Source organism: Bombina bombina, unplaced genomic scaffold (genome assembly GCF_027579735.1).
Source record: "Bombina bombina isolate aBomBom1 unplaced genomic scaffold, aBomBom1.pri scaffold_825, whole genome shotgun sequence".
Lineage (NCBI taxonomy): Eukaryota > Metazoa > Chordata > Amphibia > Anura > Bombinatoridae > Bombina > Bombina bombina.
Genome location: NW_026512945.1, coordinates 52,074 through 68,460, shown reverse-complemented (window position 1 = coordinate 68,460; position 16,387 = coordinate 52,074). Strand labels below are relative to the sequence as shown.

General features: G+C 36.5%; 1 protein-coding gene across 1 annotated transcript; it reads left to right on the top strand.

Moving 5' to 3' along the window:
• Nucleotides 1-1,949: 1,949 nt before the first annotated feature.
• Nucleotides 1,950-14,449, top strand: HSP90B1 (heat shock protein 90 beta family member 1). Its single transcript, XM_053697159.1, has 18 exons — nt 1,950-2,105; nt 5,196-5,298; nt 5,560-5,701; nt 5,791-5,907; nt 8,002-8,333; nt 8,493-8,604; nt 8,935-9,051; nt 9,138-9,254; nt 9,406-9,543; nt 9,641-9,718; nt 9,808-9,873; nt 9,981-10,250; nt 10,346-10,591; nt 10,693-10,829; nt 11,153-11,231; nt 13,648-13,803; nt 13,930-14,055; nt 14,240-14,449. The coding sequence occupies exons 1-18, from the start codon at nt 2,057-2,059 to the stop codon at nt 14,267-14,269; spliced, it is 2,415 nt and encodes an 804-aa protein (XP_053553134.1). The 5' UTR covers nt 1,950-2,056; the 3' UTR covers nt 14,270-14,449.
• Nucleotides 14,450-16,387: the final 1,938 nt, after the last annotated feature.

Here is a 16,387-nt window from a genome sequence, read left to right as displayed (position 1 = left end):
TGCTGCAATTTCAACAAATAGTTTTCCTGGCTGCTTTTGCTTGTTTGTACTTTGCTCCTCCCCTGCCCAATTTCACTATGAATGTTGTGGGTGTGCCTTGGGGCTTGCAAAGTTGCGCTGCTAGCCTAAACCTGCCTGCCTATCTGTGCTCACTGCTCAGTGACATGCGGCCCAGGGCTGTGCACTGACAGACTTGGAACAGAGTCAGAGAGCAGAATTTTCATAGTTTGCGCGCCTAAACCTTTTCTTCAGTGATTTATTTTAGAGTGCTCTGTTTATCTTTCATTTGATGCTCTGCTGAGCCAGGGAGCAGCTCTAGGCATGAGCTTCCTAATTAATGCAGTGCAGTTTACATATTTTGTATGTGTGTGTCTGAGTTTTTGTGTGTCTCAGTGTTTTTGTGTGTGTGTTTTTGTGTGTGTGTCTGAGTGTGTTTACGAGTGTTTGTGTGTGCATCTGAGTATGTGTTTAAGTGTGTCTGAGTGTTTGTATGTGTGTGTGCCTGTGTTTTTGTGTGTGTCTGCTTTCTGGGGGGGGGGGTGACACCATGACTTACCGCACCGGGTGACACCAACCCTAGTGACGCCACTGCTCCTGAGGGGTCAAATCCCCAAGTTAGATTCCTAACTTTGATATTATTTTGCTATGCTCAGTCAGGGGTATGGTTGGGTAGTAGTCGTTAAGTGACACAAAGCGTATTTTTTATATTTTTTCTTTGTTTTTATTTATCATGGAAATCCCCATTTAGATTTTGAATAATGAATAACGAAAAAGTATCTAACTTCAAGTGGGTTCTGCAAGGCTGTAATTGCTACACATTGAAGATTCTTTAACGAAAGCAAAGTTTGAAGGGCATAATTATTATTTCACTTAAAATTTCATTATTTCTAACCTTGTCAACGCATACATTTCCTATTCAAACCCATTTCACGTATGTTTTCATGGAAAATAAGAAAAATGTCTAAGTGACTCTAACCTTTTTAACTTGAACTCACCGTGTGAGCAAAGAAAAAATAAATTAGCGTGCCACCTGTTATCTTGCCCTTTGTGCACACACTGATGCTGATCTAGAAGAATGAATTGATGCTAAATGGTGCCCATGCACTGTGTATTTGATAATATATACTATTTTGTTCAGAGCAGTTTTATTTTTACATACGTACACCTTGTGGTGTCATAGTCATATAGAAAAAATAAGTATCACTTATCACAGATTTCAACAGTAAACTACACTACCTCAAAGAAAAACCCAGTCTATGAGTCTAAATCGCTAACCTATGTCACATCCCTTATTTCCTTTACAGCCAATGATAATCCAGTGGTTTACACCGTCAGACTTGCGAGTTGCGAACACATGTATGTTAATTACCAGGCACAAGCTTGTCGTTGTAGAAGTAAATGGGTTTCAAGTAAATTTCCTTCACATATCACCTATTCATTGAATTACCTGTCCAGCCGTAGCAGCGCATAAAACAATGCATACACCATGCTCAGCACTTCTGCTAGTGCCTAACTGTAACTGCATTGTTACCGTAGCAACCATGACAGCCATGCGTAACTAGGATGAACATCACCAACAGTTCCCCCGGAAGCACTTTATAATGACTTTCCCATTCATACATTAATATGATATGATAGCCGATTAATTTTCCAGCCAATGGTACCACTGTAAATACTTTGTCTACTAGTGTGTACTTCAGTATATCGTTTAAATTATGCAGCTATTTTTTTTAGCTGCTAAAGGGTTAATCCAATTACAGGCAATAAGACTGGAGGCAACATCCAATGAGGGGTAGCCACGCTCCTACCGATGAAAGCCGTACATGGAATACGATCATTGGTCAGTTTTGACAATGACAGCAAGGTCGAGGAATGTGATGATTGGCTAGTTGGTTTGCGTGGTTCGCTATGATTGGTGAGTTACATATGTCCACCCACTGGCTCGGAGAGATAGATATTAAAGCGTTGAAGGGGTGCTGGCGGCACAGACGTCAGTTTGGTACTGAGGTGGGTTTTGCAGTTCCCGGTGTCCAGCGGCCTCCGTGTTTTTATCACGATGAGGAAGTTGTGGTTAATCGGGTTGTGCTGTCTCATTGTGACATTCGGTGAGTATCTGTGGGTGTTAAGGAAAGACATGCTTGTAACAAACCGCTGCAGGCACATGCACCTTCTAGAAGCTTCTTAGTTCCTTACATGCTGTCGAGGAGGGGGAGGGATAACCAGAACTTATAAAAACTTATAAAAGAGCGACTTGAACTATATATGCGTTTGTTATACATTATTACTAAAATAACACGTTATTTATTTTGGGCACTATACCTTGGTTAATTGTATGAATTTTACATAGACTATCCATTTAGCATTAACGGAAAGCTCTTAATTTGTGCTTCTATTTTTGTCACCGTTGAACCTTTGTTTTTTTCGGCGTAGGTGACAGCCTTTTATTGGGTAAAAACGCTGGTCCTTGTAGCGTGTGATTATGATTCTGTGTATGTAAAGGGAAAAGAGTGTATCATGTATTCCTTCTGAGCAGTGTTGTCCATAATTGTGTTCAAATCCTATTTATTTCGTGTAAATTATTGCCTTGGATTTTAACATAAAGCCTGCTAGTGCTATTATATTGACAAGTCAGACATATTGCACAAGGGGATCCCTGAAATATCTTTGACTAAATTGTGTATTTGTTGATACACACTTTGCAAATGCATTTATTTTATTTGGTACAATAAATCTTCTGTATGTGTAGGGGACCCTCGTTTGATACTATAGATGAGATACAGATTATACAGTTGAGAATTTTCTATACCTTACACTTCAGTCCCCCAAGACCCTTTTGGCACAAAGATGTAGTTGTGTTTTTTTTTTTTTTTATTATTTTTTTTTAGTGATTGTAAAGTTTAAAGGGAAACCAAACACAATTTGTTTATTTTCCTGTAATTATTCAGAGCATGCAATTTTCTAATTTTACTCCAATTATTAACCTTTCTTTGTTCTCTTGGTATCTTTATTTGAAAAAGCAGTAATGTATAAGCTTACGAACCTGCCCATCTTTGGTTCAGAACCTGGGTAGCATCAATCAGTAAGCACAACCCAGGTGCTGAACCAAAGATGGGCCGGGCTCGTAAGCTTACATTCCTGCTTTTTCAAATAGAGCATGTAGTGTTCAGCAACTTTCTAATTTACTCCTATTAAATTTTCTTTGTTCTCTTGGTATCTATCTGAATCATTACAGAAAAAAACTGCGAAAAATTAGGTATTGCGCATATCGATGACTATTCCGGCTTCATTCAATCATTGCGCACTCCCCTTTTGGCGTTCAGCTCGTGGGGCACGCAATGATTGGAGGAAGACAGATTCGTTATCGAGATGCGGGTGGAGGATCGGCAGTATGCTTACCGTAACAAAGTGAGTAAGTCTCTTACAAAAAGAAGCGTCTTTTGTAAAGTTTAATGACTTAATGTGCCAATGTTAATATTTTTAGATACTAGGCTTTAAATCCTTGACATTTTAAGCGTTTTCTTAAAAAACATACCTTTTAATCCTGAGAGCCGCTGCAGCGCTTCCTCCTCCCGTTGCAAGTGCTCTTCGTGGGTCCAAAATGACGAATCTGGCTCCATCCAATCACGGCGTTCCCTCAGGCCATGAACGCTGTGATTGGAGGAAGCCGGATTCATCATTTCTGATGTAAGCAGATGCTTTCGATGGAGCAGCTTTCAGGATTAAAAGGTAAGTTTTTGAAGAAAACGCTTAAAGGGACAGTAAACCTAAAAAATTATTTTATATAATTCTGCACATAGTGCAGAATTATATAACATTATTTTAGTGCTATAGTTATAAAACCCTTTTTTCCCTTTTAATATTTAAAAAACATACCGCTTTTACAGACCCGCTCTCTGCTGAGCAGGTCTGTTTTTTTTAGTCAGCGCATCGGGCCAGCTGTATAGTCACAGCCCGGCCCGACCGCGCCATAAGACTAAGTGCAGCTCGCTCCTGCTCTGTCTGACAGCAGGAGCGAGCTTCACTTAATGCTATGGCGCGGTCGGGCCGGGCTGTGACTATACAGCTGGCCCGATGCGCTGACTAAAAAAAACAGACCTGCTCAGCAGAGAGCGAGTCTGTAAAAGCGGTATGTTTTTTAAATATTAAAAGGGAAAAAAGGGTTTTATAACTATAGCAGTAAAATGTTATATAATTCTGCACATAGTGCAGAATTATATAACATTATTTTTTAGGTTTACTGTCCCTTTAATGTAAATTTTAATTAAAGTGCCCTTGTTTTTAATAGGATTATTAAAAACCTGGCACTTATTCGTCAAAATTGACATTCACTTTAATGATTCAGATAGCCTATACAATTCTGAAGAACTTTCTTATTTACCTCTATTATGAAATTTGTTTAATTCTTTTGCATCCTTTGTTGAAGGAAAAGCAATGTACTACTGGGAGCTAGCTTAACACATCAGTAAGCCAATGATGAGACATATGTACAGCCACCAATCGGCGGCTAGCTTATAATATTGCATTGCTGCTCTGAGCCTACCTAGGTATCCTTTTAAACCTAGGATACCAAAAGAACAAAGCTAATTGGATAATATAAGTAAAACATTGCTTAAAACTGAATGTTCTTCCTAAATGAGTTTAATTTTCACTTTGACATGCACTACTGAGAACTTTGCACATCACCTGAAATGAAGATAAAAACAAATTTTTCCTGTTTAATATAGATATATAATTTTACATTTAAAGGGATATGAAGCACATTTTTTTTTTTTTGTGTGTTTTTTGCCTTGCCCATGATATTAATTTTTTAAGAGATACCTAGGCATTTAATAGTGTTGCCATCTAGTGCTCTTGCAGATGGACAATCTTGCAAAGCTGCTACCATACAGTGCTCCAGAAATGGGCAGGCTTCTAAGCTTCCATCCCTGCTTTTTAACCAAAGATACCAAGGGAACAAAGAAAAAAATAATAGAAGAAAATTAGAAAGTTGTTCAAATGTCATGCTCTGTCTGAATCATGAAAAACATTTTGAGCTTTTTATCCCTTTAATAATTCTACTCTATGGACCCTGTGTATATGGCATTCTTTTTGTTTACTGAAGAGGAGGCCTCATATCAATGTTGTCGTTGTTTACCCATGAAGTGTTTAATCGTTTGCCTTTTCAGAGTTAAATGTTTTTACTATTTGTTTCTTAGCTTCAGTAAGAGCTGACGATGAAGTGGATATAGATGCAACTGTGGAAGATGACCTTGGAAAAAGCAGAGAAGGGTCTCGAACGGATGATGAAGTTGTTAGCAGGTTTGTGTGAAAATGTTATTTTTTATTGAAACACAACTCTAGAGCACTAGAAAAATCCAAAACTGGTAGCCAGAATCGGTTTTCAGTCCCTGGACCCTAAATTTATATAACTTTGGTCAACACCTATTCTGTATTATATATAAAAAAAAATTCCCATCCTCCACTTAGTTGCCTATGGGCACACTATTGATTTGTTTGTACAGTGCACTACTTTATTGGCACTGGTCTTCACTAAGACAAACAACTTATTTACCTTTGCAGGGAAGAGGAAGCAGTTCAGTTGGATGGTCTAAACGCAGCCCAAATTAAAGAGATTAGAGAAAAATCTGAGAAATTTGCATTTCAGGCAGAGGTGAATCGAATGATGAAGCTTATTATTAACTCGCTCTACAAAAACAAAGAGGTAAAGTGTGTGTGTGTGTGTGTGTGTGCGCGTATGTATATCCCTCCTCCTAATTTTGAGTTTACTTATATAGCTATTCTTGCTTTTAGATCTTCCTTAGAGAATTGATTTCCAATGCTTCAGATGCACTTGATAAGATCAGATTAATGTCCTTGACTGATGAAAATGCCCTAGCTGCCAATGAAGAATTGACTATAAAAATTAAGGTAAGCATACAAACAGGACTTAAAGGACCAGTCAACACATTAGATTTGCATAATCAACAAATGCAAGATAACAAGACAATGCAATAGCACTTAGTCTGAACATCAAATGAGTAGTAGATTATTTTATTTTTTCTTCCTGACAATTTTAAGTCATGTCTATTTCCACTCCCCCTGTACCATGTGACAGACATCAGCCAATCACAAATGCATACACATACCATGTGACTGTCATCAGCCAATCACAAATGCATACAAATTTTAATCTTTCTTGCACATGCTCAGTAGAAGCTGGTGACTCAAAGTTAAAATATAAAGACTGTGCACATTTTGTTAATGAAAGTAAATTGGAAAGTTGTTTTTAAATTGCATGCTCTATCTGAATAATGAGTTCAATATTGACTTGAGTGTCCCTTTTTTTGTATGAATGAATGAAGTTTAATCTAGATGAAAGTGGATCCTGACTCGGTTTTTATTTTTTCCTCCATTGCTATAAATTGCAGCATCTGAGAATATATTAAAGGGACATGAAACACAATTTATTTATTTTTTTATATTCAGATAGGGCATGCCTTTTTTAAATAACTTTCCAATTTATTTATATTTAATTTGTTTCTTTTGCTTTTTTAAAAAGTATCACCTCTTGTCATTGGCTTTCAGCTTGCTCCCAATAATGCTTTGCTAACTTTTATGTTCTATTTGAATCGTGAGAGCAAAATGAGTTATGACCCTTTTTTTGATTGCAATCTATTTACTATTATCACCTTTCTGTCCACCCTCTGCAAAAAAAATTATATATTTGCTCTGTAGTCTATTACAATTGCAGGTAATTTGTTAATGAATCAAAACATCAGGGAGAGAAAGGAGATTTGCAGAGAGCGGATATAAAGTAGATAATAATGCTGATTGCAATTGTTAAAGGGACAGTCTAGTCCAAAGTTAACATTCATGATTCAGATTGGGCATGTAATTTTAAACTATTTTCCAATTTACTTTTAGCACTAATTTTGCTTTGTTCTCTTGGTATTAGCATATAAACCTCCTAGGTTTAGCTTTCAACTAATTTCTAAGGCCTTGAAGGCCGCCTCTTCTCTCAGAGCATTTTGACACATTTTTCACCACTAGAGGGTGTTAGTTCACGTGTTACATATAGATAAAACTGTGCTCACGCACGTGGAGTTCCAGTGATCCAGCTCTGATTGGCTAAAATGGATGTCCGTAAAAAGAACTGAAATAAGGGGGCATTTTGCAGAGGCTTAGATACAAGGTAATCACAGAGATAAAAAGTATATTAATATAACTGGTTGTGCAAAACTAGGGAATAGGTAATAAAGGAATTATCTATCTTTTTAAAAAAAAAAAAAAAAAAATTCTGGTGTAGAATGTCCCTTTAATATAAATTGCTGCATCTATGAGAACATATCAAAGTACAATTTTTTTATTTTTTTTTAATATATCCACTTTCAGCTCGATTAAACTTGCCTATCCCTTTTTTTTTTTTTGTTCCCTAATCCTTTCTTGATTTAAAGGGACAGTAAACACCAGGATTTTTGTTCTTTAAAAAGAAAGATAATCCCTTTATTACCCATTCCCCAGTTTTGCATAAACACTGTTATATTAATATACTTTTTTACCTTTTTGTGATTTTACTTGTATCTAAGCATATTCTGACAGACCCCTGATCACATGACATGTTTGTTTATTATCTATTGACTTTCATTTTAGCCAATTTGTGCAGTGTCTGCCACAAGCCACAGTCGTGATCACAATGTTATCTATATGGCTGACATTAAAAAGCATGTGATAAGAGGCAGCCTTCAAGGGCTTAGAAATTATCATATGAGCCTTCCTAGGCAGCTTTCAACTAAGAATACCAAGAGCAAAATTGGTGATAAAAGTAAATTGGGAAGTTGTTTAAAATTACATTCCCTATTTGAAACATGTAATTTTTTTTTATTTAACTTGACTGTCCCTTTAAATTAACATGTCACCCTATGCAGATAACTTTAGTTTGTGACATAACATTGTTGCATTAAGTTTAGTGATGGTTATCACTAAATATTTAAAAAAAAAATAAAAAAACTTTTTTTTTTTTAGTGTGACAAAGAGAAAAACATGCTACATGTAACAGATACAGGCATTGGTATGACAAAGGATGAACTTGTTAAGAACTTAGGAACAATTGCAAAATCGGGCACCAGTGAGTTTTTGAGCAAGCTTACTGAAGCCCAAGATGAAGGCCAGTCTACCTCGGAGCTTATTGGTCAGTTTGGAGTTGGTTTCTATTCAGCCTTCCTCGTTGCTGATCGAGTTATTGTGACCTCTAAACATAACAACGGTACACAGCACATATGGGAATCAGACTCAAATGAGTTCTTTGTGACAGAGGATCCTCGTGGTGACACCCTAGGTCGTGGATCAACTATTACGTAAGTATTGACATTTCTTTCACATTGGTTAGCATGTTTCTGCAGCTACGCAACAGTTCTATTTAGAATTGCCTTAGAATTTCATGCTGAGCTCTCTGTTGTGGGATGAGCACTTTACAATAAGTTTAAATTACTGACCTAGCTTCTTTACTTAAACAGATTGGTTCTTAAAGAAGAGGCATCTGATTATCTCGAACTGGACACCATTAAAAACCTTGTGCGGAAATATTCTCAGTTCATAAACTTCCCTATCTATGTCTGGAGCAGTAAGGTATGATTATGGGACAAAAGCAAGAATCTGACTCTTAATCTAAAGTGATAATAGCATCTTCCATTAATGTTCCTAAATACTGTTTGGACTTGGGGGCATAATTACCATAGTCTAGACTTACATGAGCAAACTTGCAACCAATAGAGGCCTTTGATAAATTACGTGTGCAGTGACATGCTGTGTAAGATTTGCAGCCGAAAATATCATTGGACAGATCACTTTCTTATAACACCACTTTTTTTTTTTTTTTTCACAAGTGAATTAGCTTTATTTTAAAAAGTAACTTTGAAGTTTTTTTTTGTGTCTCCCCCCCCCCCCCCTTACATATAGACTGAGACTGTAGAGGAGCCCATTGAGGAGGAGGAAGCCAAAGAGAAGGAAGAGGAAACAGATGAAGAGGCTGCTGTCGAAGAGGAAGATGAGGAAAAGAAACCTAAAACTAAAAAGGTAAAGTATTGGAGTATAACTGATACTATGGTACCAAGTATTTCGTACTCTGAACAAAACTAACTGCACATCCCCTCTCAATTCAGGTTGAGAAGACTGTCTGGGACTGGGAACTAATGAATGATATCAAGCCAATCTGGCAGAGACCATCCAAAGAAGTTGAAGAGGATGAATACAAGGCCTTCTATAAATCATTCTCTAAGGTAATTGTTGTTATCCTACCTGTAAATATGAGTTTAGTTACGATAAAAACATACTATTTTGAGGTCTTAACATTAAGTTTATTTCTCATGTATGCCAGTCAAAAGCTAGTCTTAATCACTAATATGAAACTCATCAATTTTGTTTTTCTAGGAAAGTGATGATCCTATGTCTTACATCCACTTTACTGCTGAGGGAGAGGTTACCTTTAAATCTATCTTGTTCATCCCACAATCTGCTCCACGTGGTCTCTTTGATGAATATGGGTCCAAAAAAAGTGACTTTATTAAGGTACAAATTAGTGTTTGTTCTTCCTTCCCCCCCCCCCCCCCCATAACTGCCTTTAAATAACTGAACTTAACTTTTTTTTTTTTTTTTTTTCCTTAAGCTATTTGTACGTAGAGTGTTTATTACGGATGACTTCCATGACATGATGCCAAAGTACTTGAATTTTGTTAAGGGTGTGGTAAGTGAAGATGTTATAATTTTGTTAATTATTATACATATTATACATATCGGTTTTGGTTGTAAATTCTATATCCTTAAACCTTACAGGTTGATTCAGATGACTTGCCTCTGAATGTATCTAGAGAGACTTTGCAACAACATAAATTATTAAAGGTAGGTGTTGAATAAACTCTTGGCGGTTTGTGGTGTTGGGGGGGGGGGGGGGGGATTGCATATCCAAAATATTGAACATATATTTTTTTTTTTTTTTTTTTTATTAGGTTATTAGAAAGAAACTTGTACGCAAGACTCTTGATATGATCAAGAAATTAGCAGAAGAAAAATTCAATGATAAATTCTGGAAAGAGTTTGGTACCAATATTAAACTTGGTGTGATTGAAGACCACTCTAACCGTACCCGTCTTGCAAAACTACTTAGGTTCCAGTCGTCCCATCACAAGTCTGAGCTGACAAGCTTGGAGCACTATGTGGAAAGAATGAAGGAGAAACAAGATAAAATCTATTTTATGGCAGGGTCTAGCAGGAAAGAGGTGAGGCATGAAATTATAACAACCAAAGAGAAGTGTACTAGAGTTAGGCTTTTTGTGTGTTTTTTTGTTTAAATTTTTATCTTTTGTTCTGTTAGGTTGAGTCTTCTCCATTTGTTGAACGTCTTATAAAGAAAGGTTATGAAGTGGTTTTCCTAATAGAACCTGTGGATGAGTATTGTATCCAGGCTCTGCCAGAGTTTGACGGAAAAAGGTTTCAGAATGTTGCTAAGGAAGGACTGAAATTTGATGAAAGTGAAAAGACAAAAGAAGCACGAGAAGCAATGGAAAAAGACTATGAACCATTACTTACATGGATGAAGGATAAAGCACTGAAAGATCAGGTAGTTATTGGTGTTTAACTGCTTGACCTATGCACTATAATCAGACTTTAATTCAGAGTTGTAAAAGCTTTCATATTGTTTGTTCCCCGTGTGCCTTCTAGATTGAAAAGGCTATATTGTCTCAGCGTCTTACCCAGTCTCCTTGTGCCCTGGTTGCTAGTCAGTATGGATGGTCTGGCAATATGGAACGAATAATGAAAGCACAGGCATACCAAACTGGAAAAGACATTTCAACAAGGTAGGTAAATTTTCTTACGCTAACAGTTTGTACCAAAACTCTATGCAGAAGTGGTCTGTAATGTCCACTTAGCTTGTATAATGGACAAGAAAATTACGCATAGCTTGAGTTGAGTATTTCATGCTTAGAGCTAATTTGAATTTGTCCTCTTTGTTTCCGTTCAACACACAATGTGCACATGCCTGTCATTTAAATATTAGTTTTCATTGTATTTTCAAATTTGAGAGCTATTAAACCATATGCTTTTGAAGGAAATAGTAGATTGTAAAACATTCATTTTAAACATAGTGAGTCACTTTATCTAACACCAAGAAATCTTTCAGTTACTATTCCAGCCAGAAGAAGACACTTGAAATTAACCCAAGACATCCTTTGATCAAAGATATGTTGAGACGAGTAAAAGTAAGTGTTCTTTGTTCATGGTGAGATTTAGTTGGGTTTCCTTTTTAAAGGCACTATTAGAAGTGATATTAGATGGCAAATTATTAGTTAAATATGGTGTTGGAGTTCAAGCTAGAACGTGTTTATTTTATTGTATTTTTTTTTAAATATCTCCTAAAAGACTTGCCCATTTGTGAGAATGGACACCTTTTTTTTTTTGTACATATTCATTCTATTAAATGAGTTGCTTGGAGACTATTCATAAATGCGCTATGCGCTTTTTTTTTTTTTTTTTTTTTTTTTTTTTGGGGTTGTGATAAGATTTGTTATCCATTGCAAAGATGTACTCTAATACAAACTTTGAATATTAGCAATGTACTAGAAATCTTTGAACTAAATCTGAATTTGTGTCTCTTTATTTCATATTAGCAACATCTATATATTAACCCCTTATTGACCGAGGACGTACGCCATACGTCCCCAGAAAAAATACAGTTAACGACTGAGGACGTATGGCGTAAGTCCTCTGTTTAGAAAGCAGCTGGAAGCGATCCTGATCGTTTCCAGCTGCTTTCCGCTTATTGCAGGATGCCTCTATCGATGCACCCTGCAATAACAATTTGTACCCCTCCGGTGCAGAGAGAGCCACTCAGTGGCCCTCTCTACACCGGACATCGATGGCCGCATTCGTGGGTGGGAGCTGCAGTGGGAGGCCATCGATAGGTTCTGAGACAGAGGGGAGGGAGCGGGTGGGAACCGCTACACTACAGAAATGACAAAGTATAATTGGGAGAAAGGGGGGGGGGGGGGGAAGAAATGCCCCAAAAAAGTAATCTAAGGGTTCTGGGAGGGGGTGGGGGTTGGTCTTGGGCTACACTACAGAAAAAAAAGTGACTATATATTGTAAACTGGGTACTGGCAGACAGCTGCCAGTACCCAAGATGGCTGCCAAGAAGTTAGAGGGGGGAGGTTAGAGCTGTTTGGGGGGGGGGCAGGGAGGCTGGGGGCTAAGGGGGATCCTACACAGCAGCATATGTAAATATGCAAAGGGGAAACAAAAATAAAAAAGGATGCCTTTTATTTTAGTACTGGCAGACTTTCTGCCAGTACTTAAGATGGTGGGGGAGGTAAGAGCTGTTTGGGAGGGATCAGGGGGGATGATGTGGGAGGCTGATCTCTACACTAAAGCTAAAATTAACCCCTTCACTGCTAGCCATAATACACGTGTGATGCGCAGCGGCATTTGGCGGCCTTCTAAATACCAAAAAGCAACGCCAAAGCCATATGTCTACTTCTCTGGGATCCCCTTTAAGAACTAGCATTTACAACCATTTGTGCCATAATTAAACAAGCTGTTTGTAAATTATTTCAGTGAGAAACCTAAAATTTGGAAAAATTTAACTTTTTATTTTTTATCGCATTTGGCTGTGAAATGGTGGTATGAAATATACCAAAATGGGTTGTCTACTACATTACACTAAAGCTAAAATTACCCCAAAAAGCTCCCTAATTAACCCCTTCACTGCTGGGCATAATACACGTGTGGTGCGCAATGGCATTTTGCAGCCTTCTAATTACTAAAAAGCAACTACAAAGCCATATATGTCTGCTATTTCTGAACAAAGGGGATCCCAGAGAAAATATTACAACCATTTTATGCCATAATTGCACAAGCTGTTTGTAAATTTCGGTGAGAAACCTGAAGTTTGTGTAAAAAAAAAAAAAAAAAATGTGAAAAAGTGAACTTTTTTTTTTTATTTGATCGCATTTGGTGGTGAAATGGTGGCATGAAATATACCAAAATAGGCCTAGATCAATACTTTGGGATGTCTTCTAAAAAAAAAAAAAATATATACATACATGTCATGGGATTTTCAGGGATTCCTGAAAGCTATCAGTGTTCCAATGTAACTAGCGCTAATTTAAAAAAAAAAAAGTAGTTTGGAAATAGCAACGTGCTACTTGTATTTATGGCCCTATAACTTACAAAAAAATCAAAGAACATGTAAACATTGGGTATTTCTAAACTCAGGACAAAATTTAGAAACTATTTAGCATGGGTGTTTTTTGGTAGTTGTAGATGTGTAACAGATTTTGGGGGTCAAAGTTAGAAAAAGGGGTTTTTTTTTTTTCCTCATTTTATAATTTATTTATTTTTATAGTAAATTATAAGATATGATAAAAATGTTATCTTTATAAAGTCCATTTAATGGCGAAAAACGGTATATAATGTGTGGGTACAGTAAACGAGTAAGTGGAAAATTACAGCTAAACACAAACACAGCAAAAATGTAAAAATAGCCTTGGTCCCAAACGGACAGAAAATGGGAAAGTGCTGTGGTCATTAAGATAAGATTATGCTACACACTTTTGAGCAGTGTTTCCAGTTGGCTGTATAATACATTTATTCATGTATAACTCTGCATTAATTTCACAGGAAAATGAGGAAGACCAAACTGTGGCTGACCTTGCTGTTGTACTCCTTGAAACTGCCACATTACGTTCGGGCTATCAGTTGCCAGATACCAAAGAATACAGTGACAGAATAGAAAGAATGCTTCGGCTGAGCTTAAATATTGACTTAAATGAGAAGGTAAGGAGATTGTGTTCAGCATTTACTTTTGTAAAGTTTGTTATGGCAAACTTGTATGAGCCATTTTTATTTTTAGTGGATCAACTTTTTTTTTTTTTTTTTTTTTTTTTTTTTTTTTTTTTAAAGGTGGAAGAAGAGCCAGAGGAGGAGGCAGAAGCTGAACAAGAAGATTCAGATGATGTGGAAGAGGTAGAGGCTGAAGATGTTGAAAAATCTAAAACAGAAGAGACACAGGCAGAATCAGACTCACAGGTTTGTACTCTGGGTCAGGGATATGATATATTGGGAACCAAATAAAAGCTGCTCACCTAAACTGACAAAATAACCTTGTGCTATAAAAGTATTAGAGTAGGCTCTGTGGTTCAAATTGTTTGCCTTACTGATTTAGTAATGAGTGACTGGAAACTAATATATATATTTTTTTTTTTCCCTTTAGGAATCTACAGATATAAAAGATGAACTGTAAATACCATCTTGAACTGGTTAAAGGGTTGTTGGGGAGGGAGGGGAGGGTTTTTTAGTTGGGATTTTTTTTTTTTTAAATAAACATTCCTCATGAATGTGTAAATTTGTACTATTTATGAGTATATACTAATGTAAAATCTTGTCACATGAAAACAAATAAATGTTCAAATTCCATACTGGATTCAGAGACTTGACAAAACAATTTTTATACTTGAAATGAATCTCTTTTGGAAATGTGTTTAATGTTCAAACTGACTCTTGGGATCCATGCAAAGCTCAGTCTAGAAGCACTTCAAGATTGTTCTGTATTGTGAACAGGATTCTTCTTCTTTTTTTTTTTTGTCTTCAAAGAAACTGATTATCTGGTCTAATTGCAACCATTTTGTAACATTAATGGTTACTAGCTCAGTGTTGCAGTTAACTTCTCCAGCTCTTCAACATTTCGACAATAAAGATAAGTAAATGTACCCATGTCGAGGTATACTGGTGTGTTCACTAATTAGGTAGTCTTTATGCACCATCTATACTTTAGATGGTACAATTTGATTTTTGGCACATACCACTGCACCTCCCCCCATTTAATGTTTAAAAGTCCAATGAGAGGTAAACTCCTTTGTAATAGACTGGTGTTTTTAAAACTTGGTTTTGTGGCCAGCTAATGGACCATTTCTTTCACAATCCTCTAATTCTACAAATATTTTCACTGGGTACCTTTTTTGAATTGGACCCACTGCTATGTCTCAATCTCCTACACAGTGGATGATAGCTATAAACCTTTCACATTCTTTCCTGCAGTTGGCAAGGAAAGTTTTCATATTAGAAAATACAATTAAAGTAATAGTCCAGCATAAACAAGTACAACATGCACTGCTTCTTCTTTGGCAGGGATAGTCTTATCTCAGAAAAAGAAAAACCACTCTGGCACACACTTAAACACATAGGTAAATTGGCAAAAAGGAAGCCAAAAATCATAAAACTTTTTTACTTGCAGATATTAAAATACACAATATCCTACATGGGATAAATATAAAAACAAAGTAGCACTGTCAAGGTGTCTGGATTTAAAGGGACAGTCAACCATAGAATTGTTATTGTTTTAAAAGATAGATAATCCCTTTATTACTCCCCAGTTTTGCATAACCAACAGTTATATTAATATATCTTTTACCTCTGTGATTACCTTGTATCTAAGAACCTTCTTCCAGCCCCCTGATCACATGACTGTGACTGTTTATTATCTATTGTCTGAAAGTTAGCATTGTATTGTGCTAGATCTTAAATAACTTTCGGTGCCTGAACACAGTGTTCTCTATATAGCCCACGTGTACTTTCTGTCTCTTTTTGAGGGCTGCCTCTTATCACATGCTTTTTAAATCTCTTTTCAACACAAAGGCTTAGAAATTAGCATATGAGCCTACCTATGTTTAGTTTTAGCTAAGAATACCGAGAGAAAAAGCAAATTTGATGATAAAAGTAAATTGGAAAGTCAATTAAAATTAAAAGTCCTATCTGAATAATGAAAGTTTAATTTATACTTGACTGTCCCTTTAACACAGTACAATGTGTATTTTAAAGCAATAATCAAAGCAGCTCTCAGTACACGGCATCAAGCAAATTCCTACGCTGTCAGAAGCACATTGTAAGATGTCCACTGAGATAAAAAAAGATCCCTATTAACCTGACTATGTTTAAGTGATATCCAGCAAAGGTGGGTGCATGAAGGGCTTATCAGACTCTCTCAGTAGATATTGCTTGCAATTATTGTAAAAAAAAAAAGTTTGGGCTTGCAGTGACAAGGATTTAGCCAAGCATACCAAAATTACCAATGTATTATAACAGAGGGCACAAATGAAACATAATAATCATTTATCACATGTAGGATGTTGTGTATTTTAATATCTGCAAGTAAGTGTTTTATGAATTATTTTTTTTGGCTCCCTTTTTTGACTATTAAGTGTGCCAGTGTTGTATGTATGCTGTTAATCAACTTATCTATAGAGGATCACCTGCCTGCAATTCTCCAAAAACCTTACATGGTCTTACAATTTTCCATCTTAATGGGAGGAGAGTCCACTGCTTTAATCATTACTTGTGGGAATTAAGACACCCCAGCCAAAGG

Coding starts and splice junctions, on each gene's coding strand:
- HSP90B1 (XM_053697159.1), top strand. CDS start 2,057: ATGAGGAAGTTGTGGTTAATCGGGTTGTGCTGTCTCATTGTGACATTC. Junction 2,106..5,195: donor CTGTCTCATTGTGACATTCG/GTGAGTATCTGT, acceptor TTTGTTTCTTAG/CTTCAGTAAGAGCTGACGAT. Junction 13,804..13,929: donor ATATTGACTTAAATGAGAAG/GTAAGGAGATTG, acceptor TTTTTTTTAAAG/GTGGAAGAAGAGCCAGAGGA.